At 41.0% G+C, this 19589-nt stretch overlaps 2 protein-coding genes and 4 non-coding genes across 6 annotated transcripts in view; 5 read left to right on the forward strand and 1 right to left on the reverse strand.

Annotated features, from left to right (window-relative positions):
* LOC110067620 (uncharacterized) overlaps positions 1-12519 on the forward strand; it is a 98864-nt gene extending 86345 nt beyond the window's left edge. Inside the window, exons 26-35 of the mRNA XM_089279010.1 lie at positions 4219-4318; positions 5092-5254; positions 6496-6619; positions 7114-7301; positions 7979-8218; positions 8985-9139; positions 9498-9615; positions 10160-10378; positions 10874-11152; positions 11859-12519. Coding sequence (XP_089135136.1) covers positions 4219-4318; positions 5092-5254; positions 6496-6619; positions 7114-7301; positions 7979-8218; positions 8985-9139; positions 9498-9615; positions 10160-10378; positions 10874-11152; positions 11859-12197 — 1925 coding nt within the window. The 3' untranslated portion in view covers positions 12198-12519. The remainder of the gene's footprint in view (positions 1-4218; positions 4319-5091; positions 5255-6495; positions 6620-7113; positions 7302-7978; positions 8219-8984; positions 9140-9497; positions 9616-10159; positions 10379-10873; positions 11153-11858) is intronic.
* On the forward strand, positions 360-441 carry Trnas-uga (transfer RNA serine (anticodon UGA)). Its single transcript has one exon. It is a non-coding gene; the product is annotated as a tRNA-Ser (tRNA).
* On the forward strand, positions 1272-1353 carry Trnas-aga (transfer RNA serine (anticodon AGA)). Its single transcript has one exon. It is a non-coding gene; the product is annotated as a tRNA-Ser (tRNA).
* Positions 2367-2448, forward strand: Trnas-aga (transfer RNA serine (anticodon AGA)). Its single transcript has one exon. It is a non-coding gene; the product is annotated as a tRNA-Ser (tRNA).
* On the forward strand, positions 3751-3832 carry Trnas-aga (transfer RNA serine (anticodon AGA)). Its single transcript has one exon. It is a non-coding gene; the product is annotated as a tRNA-Ser (tRNA).
* Positions 12520-13704: 1185 nt separating the features above from the next.
* On the reverse strand, positions 13705-19582 carry LOC110067595 (ribonucleases P/MRP protein subunit POP1-like). The gene is made up of 6 exons (XM_020774940.2): positions 19223-19582; positions 17657-17902; positions 17443-17530; positions 16065-16943; positions 15140-15451; positions 13705-15033 (listed from the first exon to the last, which is right to left on the reverse strand). The coding sequence occupies exons 1-6, from the start codon at positions 19580-19582 to the stop codon at positions 14033-14035; spliced, it is 2886 nt and encodes a 961-aa protein (XP_020630599.2). The 3' UTR covers positions 13705-14032.
* Positions 19583-19589: the final 7 nt, after the last annotated feature.

Genomic DNA, 19589 nt, shown 5'->3' on the forward strand with positions numbered 1-19589 from the left:
TACTACTCCTCATTCACATTGTCTTGCTAAAACATCTCTTTGTGAACGCCTCTTTTGTACTTTTGTATAATTCGAGTCACAGGATTGGCTCATCCTATATTCTCCTGGGATCTCTGAAGCCTAAAGTGATCTAAAAATAACTTAAGAGGGATTACCTTGTTGGATATAAGACCTGTATGGGGGATGAACTCTCTTAAACTTTATCCTCTCTTAACAATTCCTAGTTGGTCTGAGGTCAAAATGACAGACATTATTAAAAATTACCCAGCTTTAGTTTGAGAGAGAGCAGAAGCTTACCACCTGAGTGGCTTTTGGACACAGTGATTTAACGAGAGAAAGTTGTAATAGACATCACCGTAGTAGTCGTGGCCGAGTGGTTAAGGCGATGGACTTGAAATCCACTGGGGTCTCCCCGCGCAGGTCCGAATCCCGCCGATTACGAAGTGCTGCTCTCGTTTTTGGCGGATCTAGGGGAGGGGCCCTCCCCCCCCCTTATTTTGGGTAAAAATAGAAGAAATCACAGAAGGAAGAAAAGGCGCAGGGCAAGCAAAACGAAACCGCCCTTCCCCTCCCCCCCTCCCTTAGTTCTAGGTCGCTAGGCCACATGATGTTTTGACAACAAGCAAGTTTGATCGCAATCAAATGAAACCCTTAAACAAAATCAGTTGAAATTTTTAGTTTCATAGGACTTAAAAATGAAAAAAGAATAGCGTGTCATAAATGTGCTTTTTTACTCTCGGACACCAATACTTTTACAAGGCCAACCTCGTACGCGAGACATTACTCTTGCTTAACTTAATATTGTCGATCGATATTTTTGTTGCGTGCGTTCTCCCGCCCTTTTCGCCCGTTGCATGGTTTTTCTTTAATTTGATTGGTGGAAAATAAGTGAAAAGAGGCAGTAAAACGTCGTCTGACATTGTTTTAAGTTAAAAAAGAAAACAACTACTAGCAGAGCGAGGTTTTGATCCTCGGACCTCTGGGTTATGGGCCCAGCACGCTTCCACACCGCCACTCTGCTGCTGACGAGTAACTATGGATTTACAACCGTGTCTTATCGTTTGCTGTTACTAAACCATTTTATATGCTACATGGACCTCCCTTGCTCCACGTTTTATGAATAGTGCGTATGAGCTCTTTTTTTTTTCTTTTAAACGAGAAACTTTTTTCCTTCACCTCATCCTTAGAACCAAACTAAAATGATGCTGTAATTTAAACGTGATTAAATCTTCTTGACAGAGTTTTAAATCGATTTTTTTTATGTTGACAAAGTAGTCGTGGCCGAGTGGTTAAGGCGATGGACTAGAAATCCATTGGGGTCTCCCCGCGCAGGTTCGAATCCTGCCGACTACGTTGAACAGATCTTTTATCTTTTTATTCTTGTGTGAATTAAAAAAAGAAGGCCACAAGTCTCCTCACTCTCACTGAAAAAGTTGGACATTTATATGCATGTGTAAATCACGAATTTTAGAACTTGAGAATCCAAAAGACAACAACTTTGATCACTGATCTGATTGGTTTTTAAAATCATTATGTCTTCAAACATTTTCAGTATTTCGAGAGGGATTTTAGGGTAATTGTGTTTTCAATCAACTTTAGTGTGTCTAGCGGAACTTTCTTTTTTGCCTTTTACATTTTTGCTTACAGTTCTGACTGACGTAAAACTTGCTAGCTGATATCAGGTTAATTTTTGCTTACAGCAAATAAGCAGCAAAAATATTCGTGAGACTGAGTGAAACGGAAAAACGAAAAAACTAGCTATAGCAGAGCGAGGTTTTGATCCTCGGACCTCTGGGTTATGGGCCCAGCACGCTTCCACTGCGCCACTCTGCTACTAACGAATCACTGTGGAATTATATCCGCTTTTTTTTTCGGCTGCTGTTACTAAACTGTTTTACACGCACATGGAATTCCTTTGTTCACTTTCCTTCTAAATAATCATTCTTTGTATTTAAATGAGCTGCTCGTTCTCTACATCACATCCGTAAAGAAGAGCTGAGGCCTCGTCCACATTACGCCGGAGGAATTTGAAAACGCAACAATCATCCGCCATTTTGGAGTTGTGTTTGAAAAAAAACTGTGTCTGGTTAATCACATGATTATCGTGACTATATCGTTTTCGAAAAACTCCGTTTTCAAAATGTTTTCCGTCCATATGAAAATGAAAAACGGGCCTTTTTAAATTCCTCGGGTTTGAAGAGCGTTTTCGAAAGGCTCCGTTTTCGTGAGTTTTCCTTTTCTTGTTTCCGTTTTCGTTAGTGTATACGATAGGCCTAATAACCGTAGAAATATAACTGCGTTTTAAGATTACTCCGGCGGAGTGTAGACAGAGCCTAAATCATTTTACGTACCACAGATTTCACAAAGTAGTCGTGGCCGAGTGGTTAAGGCGATGGACTAGAAATCCATTGGGGTCACCCCGCGCAGGTTCGAATCCTGCCGACTACGTTGAATTATATTTTTGTTATTCTTGTGTGGACTGAGATAAAATGGCTGCAGGTCTCCTCGCCGTTTTCACTGAAGACGTTGATGCATGTGTGAATTACGAATTTTACAACCTGAGAATCCAAAAGACGACATGATTGTGATGACTGATCTGACTGGTTTTTGAAAATGATTACGTTTTTGAATATTTTGTCTTAAGATAGGTTTTTAAGAGTACTTGTGATTATAGTACGCTTTTGTCGAAACTTGCATTTGTGCGTTTTCAACAACTTAATGACTATTTTGGCTTATACAGTTCTGAATGACGTAAAAGGTAACACCCCTCCTAGCTGATGTTAATTTTGCTTCCAGGAAATTAGAAACAAAATCTATTCGTAAGAGGGAAATAAAAAAAAAAAAAAAAATGAAGAAACTAGCAGAGCGAGGCTTTGATCCTCGGACCTCTGGGTTATGGGCCCAGCACGCTTCCACTGCGCCACTCTGCTCTCGGCTAGAAGCTTCCTCAAAGATTTAAGATTTGTCTTCGCTTTATTTGATAGTTCTTAAAAGTAGAGTTTTGTTCAGTCATAGAACCTTAGCATCTCGAACTCGGTTATCACGAACTCCCCATTATCTTGAACTCAAATCATTTTCGTTTGGATATGCTTTTTCAGTCACTTACTATCGGCTCTCTCCAATCCACAACATCTCGTGTATTAGATTCGTTTCCCTTAACAGTTCCAGACAGCGGGGTTTAACTGTACATAAGTGATAAACTAAGAGTTCGAGGAACTATTTCCCTATTACTCTTGAGTATGGAATCATTTTATGTTATATTTCAAAGTAGAAAAGAAAGGTTCAAAACTGTCTCTAGTCGGTCTTATTTACTAACAATATTTATGGGAAATGACAGCTAAAAGTAATAAAAAATAAAAGCAAATTAAAACGTAATTAACAACAATCTTAGCAGAGCGAGGTTTTGATCCTCGGACCTCTGGGTTATGGGCCCAGCACGCTTCCACTGCGCCACTCTGCTCACGTATGACATGTACAAATATTTTAATCCCTATTGAGGGTCTTCGTTGGAATTAAAAAACTTACTTTCAAATAACATTCATAAGATATGACTGCGAGAAAAAACAATAACAAATAAAATTGTTAGCAGAGCGAGGCTTTGATCCTCGGACCTCTGGGTTATGGGCCCAGCACGCTTCCACTGCACCACTCTGCTACTGTGACAGATAGTACTCCTCATTAGGTTGTTTTGGCAAAAAATCTCTTTGTGAACGCCTCTCTTGTACTTTTGAACGAGTATGAACTGTCAAGGTAGTCGTGGCCGAGTGGTTAAGGCGATGGACTAGAAATCCATTGGGGTCTCCCCGCGCAGGTTCGAATCCTGCCGACTACGTTTTGTAATTTTTTGTCGAAGCTTTTCATGCTTGAATCATATCTTTACTTGTTACATTGAATTTGACACCTCTGTGCAGTGGATAAAAATAAGCTGTGGCCAGGTGCCCGTTTCTCGAAAGCCCCGGAAACTTTTCGTCCCCGCAAAGCCATTTTTAGTTCATCTGTATCTCAAAACGGAGAAGTGTATACGCCTGAAACTTCTTGTATGAAGAGAACCTCTGTTCATATTAAGAATATGTGAATCAAACAGCTCGGTAAAAATAAGGTTCGAAATTTTGCTGCGGCTTTCCGGGTGCGAAAACTTATCGGGACCTTCGAGAAACGGGCCCCAAAATACATAATAATGTTTGTGTCACAAACTCTATTGTTTGATTATTTTTGCAGGTTGCTCGTGTAACGCAGGTGGTTCTGTAAGCCAGTCGTGTAACGCAATCACCGGGGAATGTTCATGTTTACCGGGTGTCGGTGGATCCCAATGTGACAGGTAGGCTGACTCGAGTCTTGCAATTAAACGATTAGTTACCAAAGCAAAGAAATTTTTTGCTGCGTCGGCAAACACTTCTCAAACTCATTGATAATTCATGAAGTTTAAACAAAGGAAATCATGACCGTGACGGTGTTTGGATATCTGATCTTAATTCGCATAGATTTTAACGATTTTATAACTCCTTTTTCAGCTTAGTTAAAGTTTCGATTGAGAAGATATATCAAACACGAAAGACTGTGTTTGAGGACATTTCCAAACACCTTGAATTTCGTCTGAAATACTCCGCTACGCGTCGTATTTTCAACTCTCTTCTCGGTGATTGGAATGTGGTGAAACACGGTCTTCCGTGTTTAATATGTTACATCAATCTTTTTGAAGTTTGCTCCAATTTAACAGTAACATGGTCACATAAAATTTCAACTCTCTTCTCGGTGTTTGGAAATGTGGTAAAACACCGTCTTTTGTGTGTGATATGTTACTTGACACACATAATTGGCAAGGGAAATTAAACGTTGTGCGTTGAAAACATTTTGAGTGTTAGCCCTTCATCAAAGAAAGTAGACATTACAACCCCGATCTTTATCTCAAAACACTAGTTATCGTTGATATTCAACAGTCTTCATGCTTCTATGATTCCAAATCTAAGAATGCGCTTTTAGTCAGTATTTGGTGAATTGGTTTTTCCTTAACTAAGAACTTTGTTTCACGTTTCACTCAGCAGTAATTTTTTCACTTTTCTTTAATTTTATTCTGTTATTTGATCCTCATAGGGTTGTATCTGACGATTACTACTACCCTACTCTTCATCAGTATAAAATCGAACTGGAAGACACCCTCACGTCATTGAACGATCAGCCGGCTTACTTCAGATATGATGAAAGCGAGTTTCCTGGATTTTCTTGGCGAGGTTATGCAGTTTTCTCACAGGCTCAGGTAATACCACTAAGGTCATTAGCGTATCATTCATTTAACAAAAATAATAACTTTGTTTCAGTGTCTAAAGGATCTAGCACCTGTGAAGCACAGGCGCTAATTGGGACACTCTAATTACAGTTACAAAATTACAAAACCAACAAGATAAGGGCGAGGATATATAAGGAAAGGAGATGTCAAGTTATTTTATAACATAGCTAGCAAAGAATCAGAATGCCTAAGCTTGCATCATTTACCAAATAGACGATGGTGTTCCATATTCTCTAAGAAAAAAATGCGCGCTTGAGGTCTAGAAAAACTGCTAGTGGATACACGAACGAAACGCGAGTGACTTCAACAGTTTTTTGGTTTTTTTTCTAGAATTCGAAGGTGCATCATTTTCTTAGGAATATAGGAACACGACCTTGACCAATTGGTTTGGAATACAGCATGAAAACGTGAAAATATTTTAACCTGCGAAGAGGAGGTGATTGCGCTGGCAACACATCCTTGACATACGTGCTCTATAATTTCGAGCCGTGCATCTATAAAGGAGAGACGCTCAATCAGCTCCAATAGTGGGAATACAGCAGCTATATTCTAAAGCTCGATGACGTACGCTAAAGCATAAATCAGTTGTTTATGCGTCATTACGTTATTTGCGTTTGTTTGCGGGAGCGGGGATGGCCCAGTGGTGAAAGCACTCGCCTCCCACTAATGTGGTCGGGTTGGGTTGAGTTTGTTGTTCGTTCTCGCCTTGCTCCGAGGGTTTTTCTCCGGGTTCTCCGGTTTTGCTCCCTCCGCAAAAACCAACATCTCCAAATTCCAATTGGACCAGGATAGAGGACCTGCATGAAACCCAGCTAAGGCTCATGTGGCTTCCTCTCTAAATATTGTCATTTATTATATGGAGAAGAGTGTTTTACTGGGAACTAAACCACTCGTAGATTCCATACGCCACTTCATCCGGGACCCGAGTGGCGTATTTTCCGTATGTCACCTTTGTCAGTGTCGTATCGTTCAATGACCTCACGATTCCCGCCTTTTGCTTTTGTTGAATTGGTTTCTCCATATAATAAAAAGAACATTACACGTTGGCTCGAAGATATGAATTTTATGTTCGAGTGGCAAGAACAATATCTCACGAGTGAGCTTCGCTCACTCGTGAGATATTGTTCTTGCCACTCGAACATAAAATTCATATCTTCGAGCCACCGTGTAATATCCTCAATATATTTACTTGGGTTTTTCTTTTACTGCAGGCTTCCATATATGTAATAATTGACGTTCCTCGAACAAGTAAATACCAGCTGATATTCCATTACTTGCTGGCTCGTTATGCCCCCGTTACGGCTTTGGTGAAGTTTATTCCTACACTTGACTCTGGTAAGTTCTCTTCACGTTATAGCACTGGATTTTTTTTTAACAGAGGTTGCCACCGATCGTCCACACCTGGGCTATAGGCTGACCTTTCAATTAGAAAAAAAGACTCCCAGAATATAATGCCACACTTTAATTCACGCAGAACATTGTTTAACTGCTTCAAACAAAATTGTTAAATGATAATGCAAGTAAAGTGCAGTTATAGGTCAGTTTTGCGTTAGTTCCAACCATATTGACAGAAATTGTTATTTAGAAACCAGTAAATGGAAATTTATCTCGATAATTATGTATGTAAAGTTACCCTTACCACGTTTCTTATCAACTCATTCTGAAATGTGTTTCATACCCGCCCCGCTGGTAATTTCCCCTCCCTCCCCCCTTCTGAGAAAAGCTCCACCGCTTATAAAGCTGCTCAAACCCGACGTTGTACAAGTAAAACTTAAGAGCTGATGCCCAGGATTTAACACTATTTGTCTGTATTATCATTGTTCTTGCAGCTACGTTCCCGTCAGGCACTGCAACAGAGCAAACGTTAGATGTTCGGTTCCGCACCACGGCCACGTGGATCTTTGCTATTGCTCAGTTCCTTGTGGTCCGAGATAACTGGGGAGACACACAACAAGTTTTGCTGAGTCAGGGAAAATGGAAGTTATCAATTGACGCCCCTGCTTCTGATCTGTTGTTGGTATGTAGCGTGAAATGTCAGCGGTACCCTTGGTACCTTGATATAACCCTGCGTGGAGGAAAATGTCGCTGCACGAATTCGACTTTATTAAGGTCTCTGCAACCAAAGAAAAATTGTTGCGGTTTCCTTGGTACGCAACGAGGGAATATTTGTTACAGATACGAAGTAAAATGGATAGAATAGAAACCATTTGAGCCAGGAAAGCCTTAGAAGCAATGACAGAAAGACCTAAATAACTTACAAGCAGCTTTCGGCACACGTGTCAGAGACGTGTGTCGAAAGCCGCTTGTAAGTTATTTACGTCTTTCTATCATGGAAGCAAAATGGTTCTCCGAAAAAACATATATTTCGCGAAAAACGTGGCCTGTGCGCGCAAAAGGGGAATCATTCATGGAAATAGTATTCCGTAACAATGTTTTCCTTTGTAGGGGCCCTAAGTGTATAATATTTACCATGACGTCTTGAAAATTTAGCCTAGGCTTTTGGTCTTCGTCGCTTGTATTCCGAACAAAATTTTCGGCTGCAATGTTTTAAAAACATTCTTTTTTCCAAACGGAAGAGTGTAGTAACTTAGTTATCACCAGGTACTTAGTCTTTGTAATACAGAATTAAATTCTCCTATTTAGTATGATACGAGAGATAACAAAACCAGTAAGGAGAATCTGTTTTCATCAAAGGATTACATGGTGCTTCTACCAGAAGAATACTACAGACCTCAGAACCTCGAAGTGCAAGTTTCCAGTCCTTGTGAACTGAGGGGAGATCAAAAGCATTGTGCTCATTTCGCCTACCCCAACCTCGAACAAGAGGGGTTTGTGACCATACAGGCTGAGGATAGTTCTGTTGTTGGTGGAATAAAAAGAAACACGCGAGTTACAGATATTCCGTTTCAAGGGTTGATACTTAGTGGTTCACGAGTAAGTGGCTTCTTAAAAAAGGAGTTGAATTTCTAGATATACTGCTATTGTACATGCTATCTAACCGGAAAGAAAACATTTGTCAAATTTATTAAAATAAATCCTTAAAAGAAAGAAAATCATAGCTTTGATGGTGGTTTGGATCTATGATCCTAATCAGCGTAGATTTTAGATAACGATTTTATATCATGTTCTTCGTTTACTCCTCCTCCAGAAGATACATCAAACGCTCAAGTCAGTGTTTAATCACATTTCGAAGTCTATCAACAATGTTCCGCTGCACGCCGTATTTTAAATTCTCTTCTCGTTGTCCGGAAATGTGATGAAACACCATCTCTCGTGTTTGATATATTACTTACAGCGTGAAACAACAAGAGCATTACAAGTCACGCTCTTCAGCATATTCAGACCAATTTTGGCGTTTTCCCTTAGATCACATGAAATTTAGTTCCTCAACTCTCATTACCACTGTACCTTTATTGTTGTTAATAACCGTGTTGTAGATATGTAATAAGCATGGGTAGTCATATTTGCTTGAATTAGCGGGTTGCCTGCGTAGACGACTCGGGTTCTGGGCAGTTATCCCGTGGGTATTCCCTTCCTTTTTTTTCAGGGTTAGTCAAGTGGGCGAGCACGCACCCTCGCGTCTCGTCGCGCGAGGTGATTTTTGCGCGCAAGCTGGCCCCTCAACTAACCCTGAGAAAAACGAGAGACTATTTGTGGTCTATTAACTTCCGTCTCTAATTATCTTTTATTTTTCATTTAGAACGTGATGTCTGTACGTCTGCCGTCTAAAATACAAGGCCAGTTTGTATTGCTAGCAAGCTACTTTCACAACGCCGATTATGGAGGAATTTCCAGTGTAGTTGTCAGAACTTCCTTTAACACTCTTAAAGCTTATATGAGCATTCTCTCATGCAGGTAAGATTCTCAGTTTCTTCCGAGTCTCAGTTTCTTTCTTCTTTGTCCAAGTTAGTTCTGATCTTTCACAATTTTTCTCCTCCAGAAACGTTTTCACCTAAGTTTCGAATTAAGAGGCTTTTGGTGGTGGTTACCTTCGGGTGGTCTTTACAATCTAGTTTAAGCAGCGGACACTCGGGTTATAATCGCGCGCGGGCTCGCGCACCTGTTCTAGCTCTTGCGCAGCCGCTACAAGTCACTCAAATATTACTCTAGTGAAGGTTGGGGTTAGAGTTAGGGTTAGGCTAGTTACAGTCAAGTGTAACTGACAAGAGTTTTCACCTAATCAGGTTTTGCTTTTTCTTTTTGAATTTTCCAGATATCGTTTTGGCTGTCGTGAAGTAGCCATAGACGAGAAACACCAAGTTAGCGTGTTCACTGCAAATGAAAACGACGTCACCACTGTCAGTCTAACAACCACATTAACCATCGCTTTGGTGAGCTAAATGTCTACATTATTAAGCCGGTGTCTCGATACAGTTTACCTGGACCATACCAAGCATTTTCAATCAGCTATTGAACAGTCTTTCCTTACTCGGATCGATATAAAAATTGCACCAGTCATTGGAAATGGACTGAAGTTTGGTATAATGTATTTCGTAAGGCAATCGATATTTCCGTGGAAACGATAAACAAAAGATTGAAAATCGGTAAAACGTGAATTTTGCGCGAACCAAATGTGATTTGAAAAAGCTAACACCAACACCTTAAACTACGGCGTATGGGAAGAAGAATATACAGGAATAAAAGAATCTGTATGTTTGATCTCGAGTAAAGCGTAAAAGCATTTTAAATTATACTTTTTGCATCGTAATAGTAGATGAACCGACAGTTAACGTTGAACACGATTTTAATAAAATTGCTTCAAATAATACCAAAAGGTGTCTTGAAGATATGTTTCGAATCCATAAAAGTAAAGTATTTCCTGATATCTATGATTTTAGGATAAAAGACATGGCTAGCATTTCTCGTTTCCTTTAGGACTTTATCAGTGCTATCCCACTCTCCAAATGGAAGGAGCAATTTTTGATTCCAGCAGAACAGTGTATCAGTAATGGCTTCTCGTGCATTCAGTCAGCTTACCCCACCCCTACTGATGCGGTGAGAATCGAGGCTGAAAATCGGTTTAAAGGTGGCGATAGGGCTCCTTATTACATTATGGACCGCAGAGCGAGCTTGAAACATTTGAAAGTAGGAGAGGTAAATGCTAATATAAGAGCAATAAGAGTAGATGTCATGAAAGAATATTTGATGTTTGTTGAGAGGGTTTTCTATGCCGAATTTATAGTAGTTCTTGATTTGCGTTTGCCGAGATTTGTATTTTGGTTCAAACTCACATGAGACACGATTTTACTCAGGTTTAATGCAAAGCTGAGGTGATGCGATTTAAATCTAAAAGCAATTGCGATTGGCTGATGCCAAATTTCCCCGCATTTTTAATAACGTCATTTGTAGGCGAAGTGACTGGGGCAGTGATTATCTTGGACGTTTTCCTTACGCGAAAGTCATTTCAAACCCACTTTTCTCCAGCCCGATTCGGTCGCTGTTATGGTATCATAACAGGTTAAGCCAATGCTAAAATAAAGATTGTTCAATACACAGAAAGCAACAACAATTCAATGGGCCAACCCGCGGAAGAGTATACATTCTGTCTTATATTAAACAATGTTTTTCATTTGGTTTCTTTTTTTTCAGAAAACTGTTCACGTGGCTGGAAGCGCGGGTACTGGACGCTACTACGTCATCGTTCATTTCTACCAGCCCAACTTCCTCTCATTCCTTGGCAAAGTTGTTGTCAGCGGACAGAACGCCGCCTCCACCTTGCTGACATTCCGTTACTGCCCTCACGTGTCCGGCTGCAGAGCCGTAGGCACGTCCCAGCACAGGGAGGGTATGAGTGAATCTATCTACATTGGACGACAGAAGAACATTCTTGTCAGCATCGCCATTCCAGAGGATAAGGGCGTTTGGATTGTAAGTGGTTTAGATATCAGCTTTTATATAATAACTCAAATTATTCTCGCATTTTGATTGGTTGTTCATAAGATCTATTGGAGGACAAACCCATAGATGACGTCATTAACATTTTTTTTTTGTTTCTTTACATGTATTATATAAAACAAATAGATTCCATGTTGCCGTGCGTCTGTTCAGTAATAGATCACAGATGACCTCAAAATGCGGTAAGAACATCAGTGACACACTCGGCTATCGCCTCGTGTGCCACTGTTTTTGTTCTCATCACATTTTGACGTCATCTGTGATCTATTTCTGAACAGACGCACGGCAATCTTAAATAGAGGATTTCACGGTCACCCAGTTTCTTTTCACATCGACAATTCTGTAGGCTTGATGATAGCAGCCGCAGAGACGTAAACAAGTAAACGTGCTGTCGCTATTTTGAAAATAGGGCAAAATGACACGAGAAACAGTGTCTGCACGGAAAACCCATGTCAAATGATTATTACAAAATTGAAGTTCTGAAATATTCCCAGAAACTTGTGAACAAACAATATTTTGCTGCACGTTTCCCTAATTTTCACAAGGCCACCGCGACCGTGAAACCTGGTAAGACCAAATTTAGGTTAGCCCAGAGAGCAAATAGTATTCACTCACTTTAAGTCCAACACCTCAGTCTTTACACATACTTCAATTCACTGTCATCATTTTTTCCTTTCAGGATTATGTGCTATTAGTTCCTATCTCATCATTTTCGCCATCTCTTCTGGAAGTAAAACCAATCGACGTAACTCAAGATTTTATCCAGGACTGTGGACAGTACACATTTTTCCTGAAAGACTCGTCTTCGAAATTCTGTCTGCAATCGGCCTTTACCATCACAACCCGATTTAACAGTGGCGCGGTCAAATGCAACTGCGATGGACTGGGATCTACTAAAACTAGCTGTCAATCATTCGGCGGACAATGTGTTTGCAGACCTAACGTGATTGGTCGAGCATGTAACAGATGTAAAAGTGGTTACAATGGGTTTCCCTACTGTAGAAAACTAGCCACTTGATAAACATGGAGAGAACTCCACGATTTCATTTTCTGACGATGTCGATTGTACCTTTCTTCGCTTGCGTTATCTACCCAAGACGGCTTTTTGCGTTATGTTTATCATTTATCACGTTTGTAATTTAAGATAACAAGTTATACGAACGAAAGAAAAAAGAATTCATTGTTCGGCCAAGTTAACTAAAATGCTTCCTCGCCTCAGCTGTAAAAACGTTCTTGCATTAAAATGGTTCAAAGTCCAACTCATTAAAAAATTTGGGCGAATATCCTCTACCTTAGCATATACCGTTTTGAAATTAATAAAAAATATTTATGAAATATTATCCAGCTAATGAAAATAATAATACCTCTTTAGCATCGTTGACTTGACATCCACACAAAACTCGACGTTCTCGTAAGACTCAGCGTCTACACAAAACTCGAACTGCACACGAACTCGAAAACTCGGACGTCCCAACCAAACCGAAAAAAACAAAAACAATGAAAACAACTCCTATGAGAGCATAAAGGGTGAGAGAGTTAATCCTCCATATCCGCTAGACGTTTAGGTCTTGTCTCCGAGGTCATGCTTTTCACGCTATTTTTAGATGTCCCAGTTTCGGAAATTCCATGAGGATTTAGAAATAACCAACCCGACCCTATGACGCGGATTTTGGTCACGTGGGCAGCCCAAGCGACTAAGTTACAAGCAATTTCAGTTTTATCCAAGAGAACGTCCACACAACGGGCGCGGTAGCATCAATATCAACGGAAGAACTTGATACCTTATCTAAAAATAATATGAGAGGGATTACCTGGAGATGTATGGCGGATTAACACTCTTGCCCTTCATCTTGTCTTGCCTCAACGCAAAACCCAACTTACACGCTTAATAGCCGTCTAACGACTTTCAATGTAACGTCCACACAAAGCTCGCCCGATGAACGCAAAGAAATCGACCATTTCCATACAAAGTCGTCATGAAACAAAAGACAACATCTACAGCGCCTACTGCATCAAACATCAAAGCGGACGGAAAGGCCGTAGAGACCGCAACAATCGCAGCACCTAACCACCACAACACCCAGAGCCCCCATTGCACCTACAACCACAATGTCTAAACCTCCGAAAAATGGTCACAGCGTAGAGAACGCTGGTCGAAGGCTGGATAATGCTATCCACTGGATAAATGTTAACAAAACAAACCACGCTATCCATTAGATAGTGATTTATCCGAAGTATAGCGTGATCTACCTTTCGGAAAACCCGGGCCAGAACAATCATAACGCGCGACACCACACAATGTTCCAACGCACACAACCATCACAATGCCCAACTCTGTAGAGCGTTGTGGGTGGGGCGATGGTCGTTGGCGTTGAGATGGTTATGTGTTCCGCTGGCAAGTTTGATTGCTGTGGTGCTCATGGGTTTCCATGAAAGTCAATCTACCAAGAACTCATTTCTGCTTGCATTTCTGCTTGCGTAATACCAAGCTTCAAGGCCGTGTTTCCCAGCTGGGGAACTGGAAATGATGTATACCAACTTTCCTCTTTATTTGAAAGACGTTTCTACAGGAATGGCTCAGTTGACTGTTGATATCGTATTTGTTAATTCGAGAAAACATTTTCGCAGTACAAACAACAGCAAACTACCCTTTCTAGTCATGAGTGGAATGTAATTCTCTCTGTCACTAAAATTGCTGAAAAGAAAGTGGAGACAGATAACTGGGCTCCAGGAAAACTCCTACTTAGAAGACAGCGATGTCTGTCGCAAATTTGGAAAAAGACCCCGAAAATGTACTGCTAGTGACAAGAAATTTCAACGGTTACACAGTCACTGTAGTGGAAAGAATCAAGGTCACAAAATGGTCAAATAGGCAAATCTATACTGCTGGGTCGAAGGACCCCGCACCAACACGACGACTTCTCCAGTGTTCCTCGCAGAAGAAAGCAACTTCATAAGACCAGGAAGAGCGCAAAAACCAACTCCAAAACCACATCCACGAGCAAGTGAGAAATGTCCTGAAGAAACAAATCCCACGACTTCTCTTGTACAAGAGTTTAGCAACGACTTCTCGGCAGTCTGAGCCTGCGGACCTTTGTGCAGAGGTTCTATGGGTCCAGAGGCATCCTTGGAATTTGCGAGTCTCGAACTGTCCTCCGTTGAAGGAATCGACAAGGCTGAGTCGGGTACAGGGACGTTTCGGTTGACCATACGCACTGACACGAATACCAGAGAATTGATATCGTTTTTCATGACAGATGACAAATCGTCCATTGGTGAAGGTGCGTGACTCGTCGTCACGTGATGTTTGTAGCCTCTCTTTCGTGGTTTCTTGTCACGTAAAACACAATTCCGCAGAGAAGTCAGTTTAGAGCGTGACCGCAACACGTAGAATGGCCGGACAGCTGCGATGTCCATCTGAGGCGACTCGCTTGCAACAGGGATATTTCCGGATGAATCATCAGTAATTTCCATAGGTACATCTGACACTTTGCTGGAAGTTGATTCGCAAGGGCTCCAGTCCTTAACAAGTTCTCTCCAAGGTGGACTGAATGGAGATTTCACACCTAACTTGTCATAGTTAGGTCTTTTTGCTGGTGGATAACGCTTGTATTGAGCCTCACCATCCTCTTTCAACTGCTTATTGTGTGCCTCTCCTGCAGGGGTGTCTGGGAAATCATTTGGAAAGAATGGCACTCCTTGTTCAAGGGCTATCGTTCGACTCTCTTGTAGTGCCCCAGTTCTTGCCCCTCGGTACACAAAAGCGATCCAAAATGCCATGGCCCATCCACTGGGAAGAATAACGTCCCAGCCATTGCCGTATCCAAGACCCACGCCAGCATCTCCATTGTTGCCTAGAACACCAAAGAAACAGTTTGAAAAGGTTAGGTCTTGTTGTTATCTTTTCATTTCTGAGTGCAAATAATTATTTTGAAAGTTTTTGGTTCGAAGTCAACTAACCCGACCATCCTGGTTGCTGTACAAGAAGCACAGGAATATGTGAAATCTCATCTGGATTTAAATTCAACTGAGAGCTGGGCACTAGGAGCTCAGACCTCTTTCGGTTCAGCTCCTGCTCGGTCATTTTGGTCTCCTTTACTTCATGACGGACAGCTTGATCCCAGATATGTGAGCCTGCGACATCAGTTGGCCAGTTGCTTATTACATGCTCAAAAGATGAAATGTCCTTTTCAGGCTTGCTCACAGCTTCACCTATACTGTTCAGCAAGTCACATGATTGAGGTACAGTCTCATCACGTGAGTCAAACTCTTCTGTGAAGCAAATAATTTCAGTAAATTAAAGTGTAAGAAGGCCTACCATACTATATACAGTATTGTTCCAAAGTAATGCAAACCTATTTCGCCTAAATTCGCCGCTTTTCTGGGCTTTTGGACGAAAAAATATCGGCTTTTCGCAGGAAGCGAATTTTCGACGAAAAGTCACGATAATTGTTTCCAACTACGCGAAGTTTCGAACGATAATTCGCTCTGCAAAAACAAAACTTTAGCGACACGTATATGTTCATTGATTGCTGTGATGGATCAAGACTTGCACACCGACGAAAGGTGGGAAACCAAAGTAAAAAGTACCCGACTGAAGTTTCAGCCTTTTTGGGCTCTCTTTCTTTTGCCAAAAACTGGTGGTGACAGGCAGCCCTTTCCCCTACCCCCCTACCCCCCTGGTCCACTCCACCTTGGACCTACCATAGGTAGAAAGGTAGATAGATAGACTCTTTTAGATCACCGAAAGCTCACAAAAGAAATAGGGAACTCTCTCCTTCAAAACTATTTTAAAACCACTTCAAAACTTGGAAGTTGAGGGCCTGAATCAGGTTATACAAACAAGTCACATACATCAATGTTGGAACTCTTATTACAGTATTACCAAAATTGTCCTCTTCAGTGTTAATAGTGATGTTCTTTTTCTTCCCAGGGAGGTAAAGACGTGGATCCAGAACTGTTAAGCCAATGACACACCTTAGGGGAAGGACTGCTGGCGAGCTGGCTTTCTTTAATTTATCCCATAATGCACTCTGTGCCAGTGAATCGCTTGGGTCGTCCAATGCCTTTTGCCACCATTTTGAAGAACTGTTGTTGACACCTTCGTCATTGATGACACTTGTTGATGCTTTGTGTGAAGTAAATACATGCATGCTGGTTTTGTTTTCGCTATGTTTGTGTTTTAAATCAGTAGAGAGCTTTAAAGTGCTTGTAAGTAAAACATGTGACTGAGGTCCTGTGAGACGCAATCTGAGTAAGTCATGTCGAAGAGAGGTCACCTTTAACTCTGACTGATCTACACCATTTACCAGTTGAGTACTATCAGTTCCTTCACCAGGACAGTCTGTGTTTACAACAGAATCCTTGTCTACAACATCAGAAACTTTGTTGTCTCTTTCAATTGATGTCCTCCCGACAGACTTACAGGCTTCAGTTATTGCATCAAAAACTGAATCGAAACTTGCAGGATGAGACCAGACCCAGAGTTGAGAGTTTGCTTCCTTTTCAAGTATTCTGCAGCCTGCTTCGACCGAAGTATGGTCCTGGGTTGTAACATCAATCTCAACACTTTGCTGTTCAGACCCCTGCCTGTCAGAATATTGCACATTCTTAGTGGTAGTTGTAGTTTCTGTTTTACTTCTTATTTGTCTCCAGAGAAAAGATACAGGGCTGATTGCACCGAGAGGGAACTGATCAAACTTGTACAGCATTACATTCCCTTCTCGCATTCCATTCAAATAGTATTTAGCAGCCATTGTTAACCCTGAAAAAGAATTAAGTTGAAAAAAACTGATGTGAGTATTGGTTTAAATTATATATTACACTGTACAGTTGAAGCTTGTTATCTTGAGCTCAGTTGATTCTTCCTTCTGACAATCATAATCATTCTGATTTTTAGGATAACTGCAGAAATTCTCGTGTGCTCATTGGCTAATTTTTATTGTCAATAAGCAGACAGACACATGAATTTATAATTTAGGCAATGCGTCAAAGAGCGAGAGCAGACAATTTGACAATTTGTTATCATAAAAAACAAATTGATGTCAGTTTTTAATGCATCTGTCCTGTTATTGACAATGAATTTCGTCATAACATTGTCAAAGCAGTCTGCAGATCCACTTGGCTATCACCTCATGGATCCACAGCTACTTTGACATTGTTATGACGAAATTCATGATCAATAACAGGACAGACGCATGAAAAACAGGCGTCAATTTGTTGAATTTACTATAATGTAAGCAAATAGTCTCTTCTCAACAAACCTGCTTCTTGACTGGTCAAGTGACTCATAGCTTGTATAATCTTACTCTGAGTGCCACATACTTCAATGCACCCATAATACGACATGTCCTAGCAGAAAGAGGTAAAAGAAACTTAGAAATATATCCTTAATTTTAATACTAGCAAGCACTAACAATTTGGAAAAACAAGGCCTGAGATGCGAGAGCATCTATACACCAAGTTCTCAGTGTATACCTGTAAGATGCAGTTGTTCTTGACAGCCCTGTATGCCGCTCTAAAGCCTTTATCATTGGGGTGATCAGCCAGCCTGTAGCCCCATGCATCAATCATCTTCATTCTTTTTGCATGCCAAATGTGTGTCTCAAGCCAGACATGCTTTCGTTGTCGGCGAGTGTACTCCTCAAGCAAGTTTTTGGGTTGACGGCGATGATGCCTACTTTTCTTCTTGAGTGTTTCAGGTCTGTTTGCTGGATTATGCATCTAAATGAGAAGAAACAATTATTATAAAAATACATTTAATTTTACTTACAGATTTGAATAAGGATAGGATGATTAGAAACAAATGACAGCACAAACACAACCAACACCAATTGCAAACTAGTGATACACAAATAAAACACAAAGAATTGAAATTTTCCCTTTTCTTCCAACTGGATTGGATTTGCTAACAGAAAAGCAAAGTTAAGTACAAACAAGTTAAGGGTGACCTATCTGTCATTTTTGATGGAAAACAAACTAAATGTACCCATGTACTACACATTTCCCTAAGGGGAGGTTCTTCCAGAAAAATTGGGTAGCAGATTGTGGTAAACCCTTCAAACCCTTACCCTATTTCAAACCAAAATTTGTGATTTTTCCTACACTGTTTCAGACTGGACCCAAAATTTTATACAGGTCTCTATTTTCAGATCTGACCATTCTAAAAACATAACCCACTCATACCAAGCATACCCAGTTCAAGACCTGAGTGCAAAAACTATACCCCATTTCAGACCAAAATGGCTGAAAAAACAAACTTGTTGTTGCTGCACATGGCTCCATAGCCTATATCATGGAGTACTCCCTGGTCACATTCCTACTCTTACTTTACAGGAGTGAAGTGTTCCACAAAATATATTCACACCTGTACCTACTTCATGGATTCCTAGCAGGGAGGAGGAGGGGGGAGGGGGGAGGGGTTTCTCAAAAGCCAGATTTTTTTTTTTTTTGAAAAGTATGAAGCTGAACTGGAATTTGGCTTCAATATTATTTTCCGTCCTATCCAACGTCCAATGTAGGGGTGTAAAACTGGGGAGGGGTTGAAGATCTTGGAAGCCCATGGTGAATACCCCTGGGGGTACTCCCTTACATGGACTATATAGGGATGTGTGGCCCCAAAGGGTATGGTTTTTCAGCCATTTTGGTCATAAATAGGGTGTTTTTTGCACTCTAGAATTGAATTGGATATGTTTTTAGAAGAAGCTACTTTTTCATCATTATCAATAAACGATCAGCGAAAGCCCTTCACAATGCCTTTAACATCGGTCTAAACTAGGTAACTAATTAAAAAGGCAGGTCTGAAACAGGTCATAGATAGGTTATCAAAATTTTTGGTCGGATCATTAATAGGGTAGGGAAAGTCACAGATTTTGGGCAAAAATAGGGTGAGGGTTTCGGAAGCGGGCCGCACACCCCCACCCAATTTTTCTAAGAGTAACCCTCTTCCCCACCCACCGCCCAGGACCAATGGCCCGCCAATGGTCCAGTCGCGACCACGTGTGATCCTCCAGTTCTCCTATAACAGAAATCTTTCACACATACCTCGTAAGAAGCACGCTGCCTGAGACGGACAGGCATTCGTTTGACATTATGACTCATTGCTCTTCTTCTCATGTGCCTTGGAAGCGTTTGAAACACACGCTTTCCTTTTGATTTATCAGCTTCTTCGATCGCAGTCACCATGTTCTTTATCTCCACTGCACGAGCTGAAGCGAACTGCTCTGCGTTAATTGCTCTCGGTGCTTGAGAGGTTATCACAGGTGTGGAGGAACTACTTGGTGCAAAACCTGGAATATCGCTATTTCTTTTTCTTTTTCGACTCTTGTTCTGCTTTTCCGCGCTGTTCCCCGCGTTCGAGGACGCCATCTTGATTTCTGAAGCTGCAATCCAATCAATCAACATAGCGGTT

This window comes from Orbicella faveolata, unplaced genomic scaffold (assembly GCF_042242905.1).
Source record: "Orbicella faveolata isolate gen_17 unplaced genomic scaffold, um_ofav_v1 contig_47, whole genome shotgun sequence".
NCBI lineage: Eukaryota > Metazoa > Cnidaria > Anthozoa > Scleractinia > Merulinidae > Orbicella > Orbicella faveolata.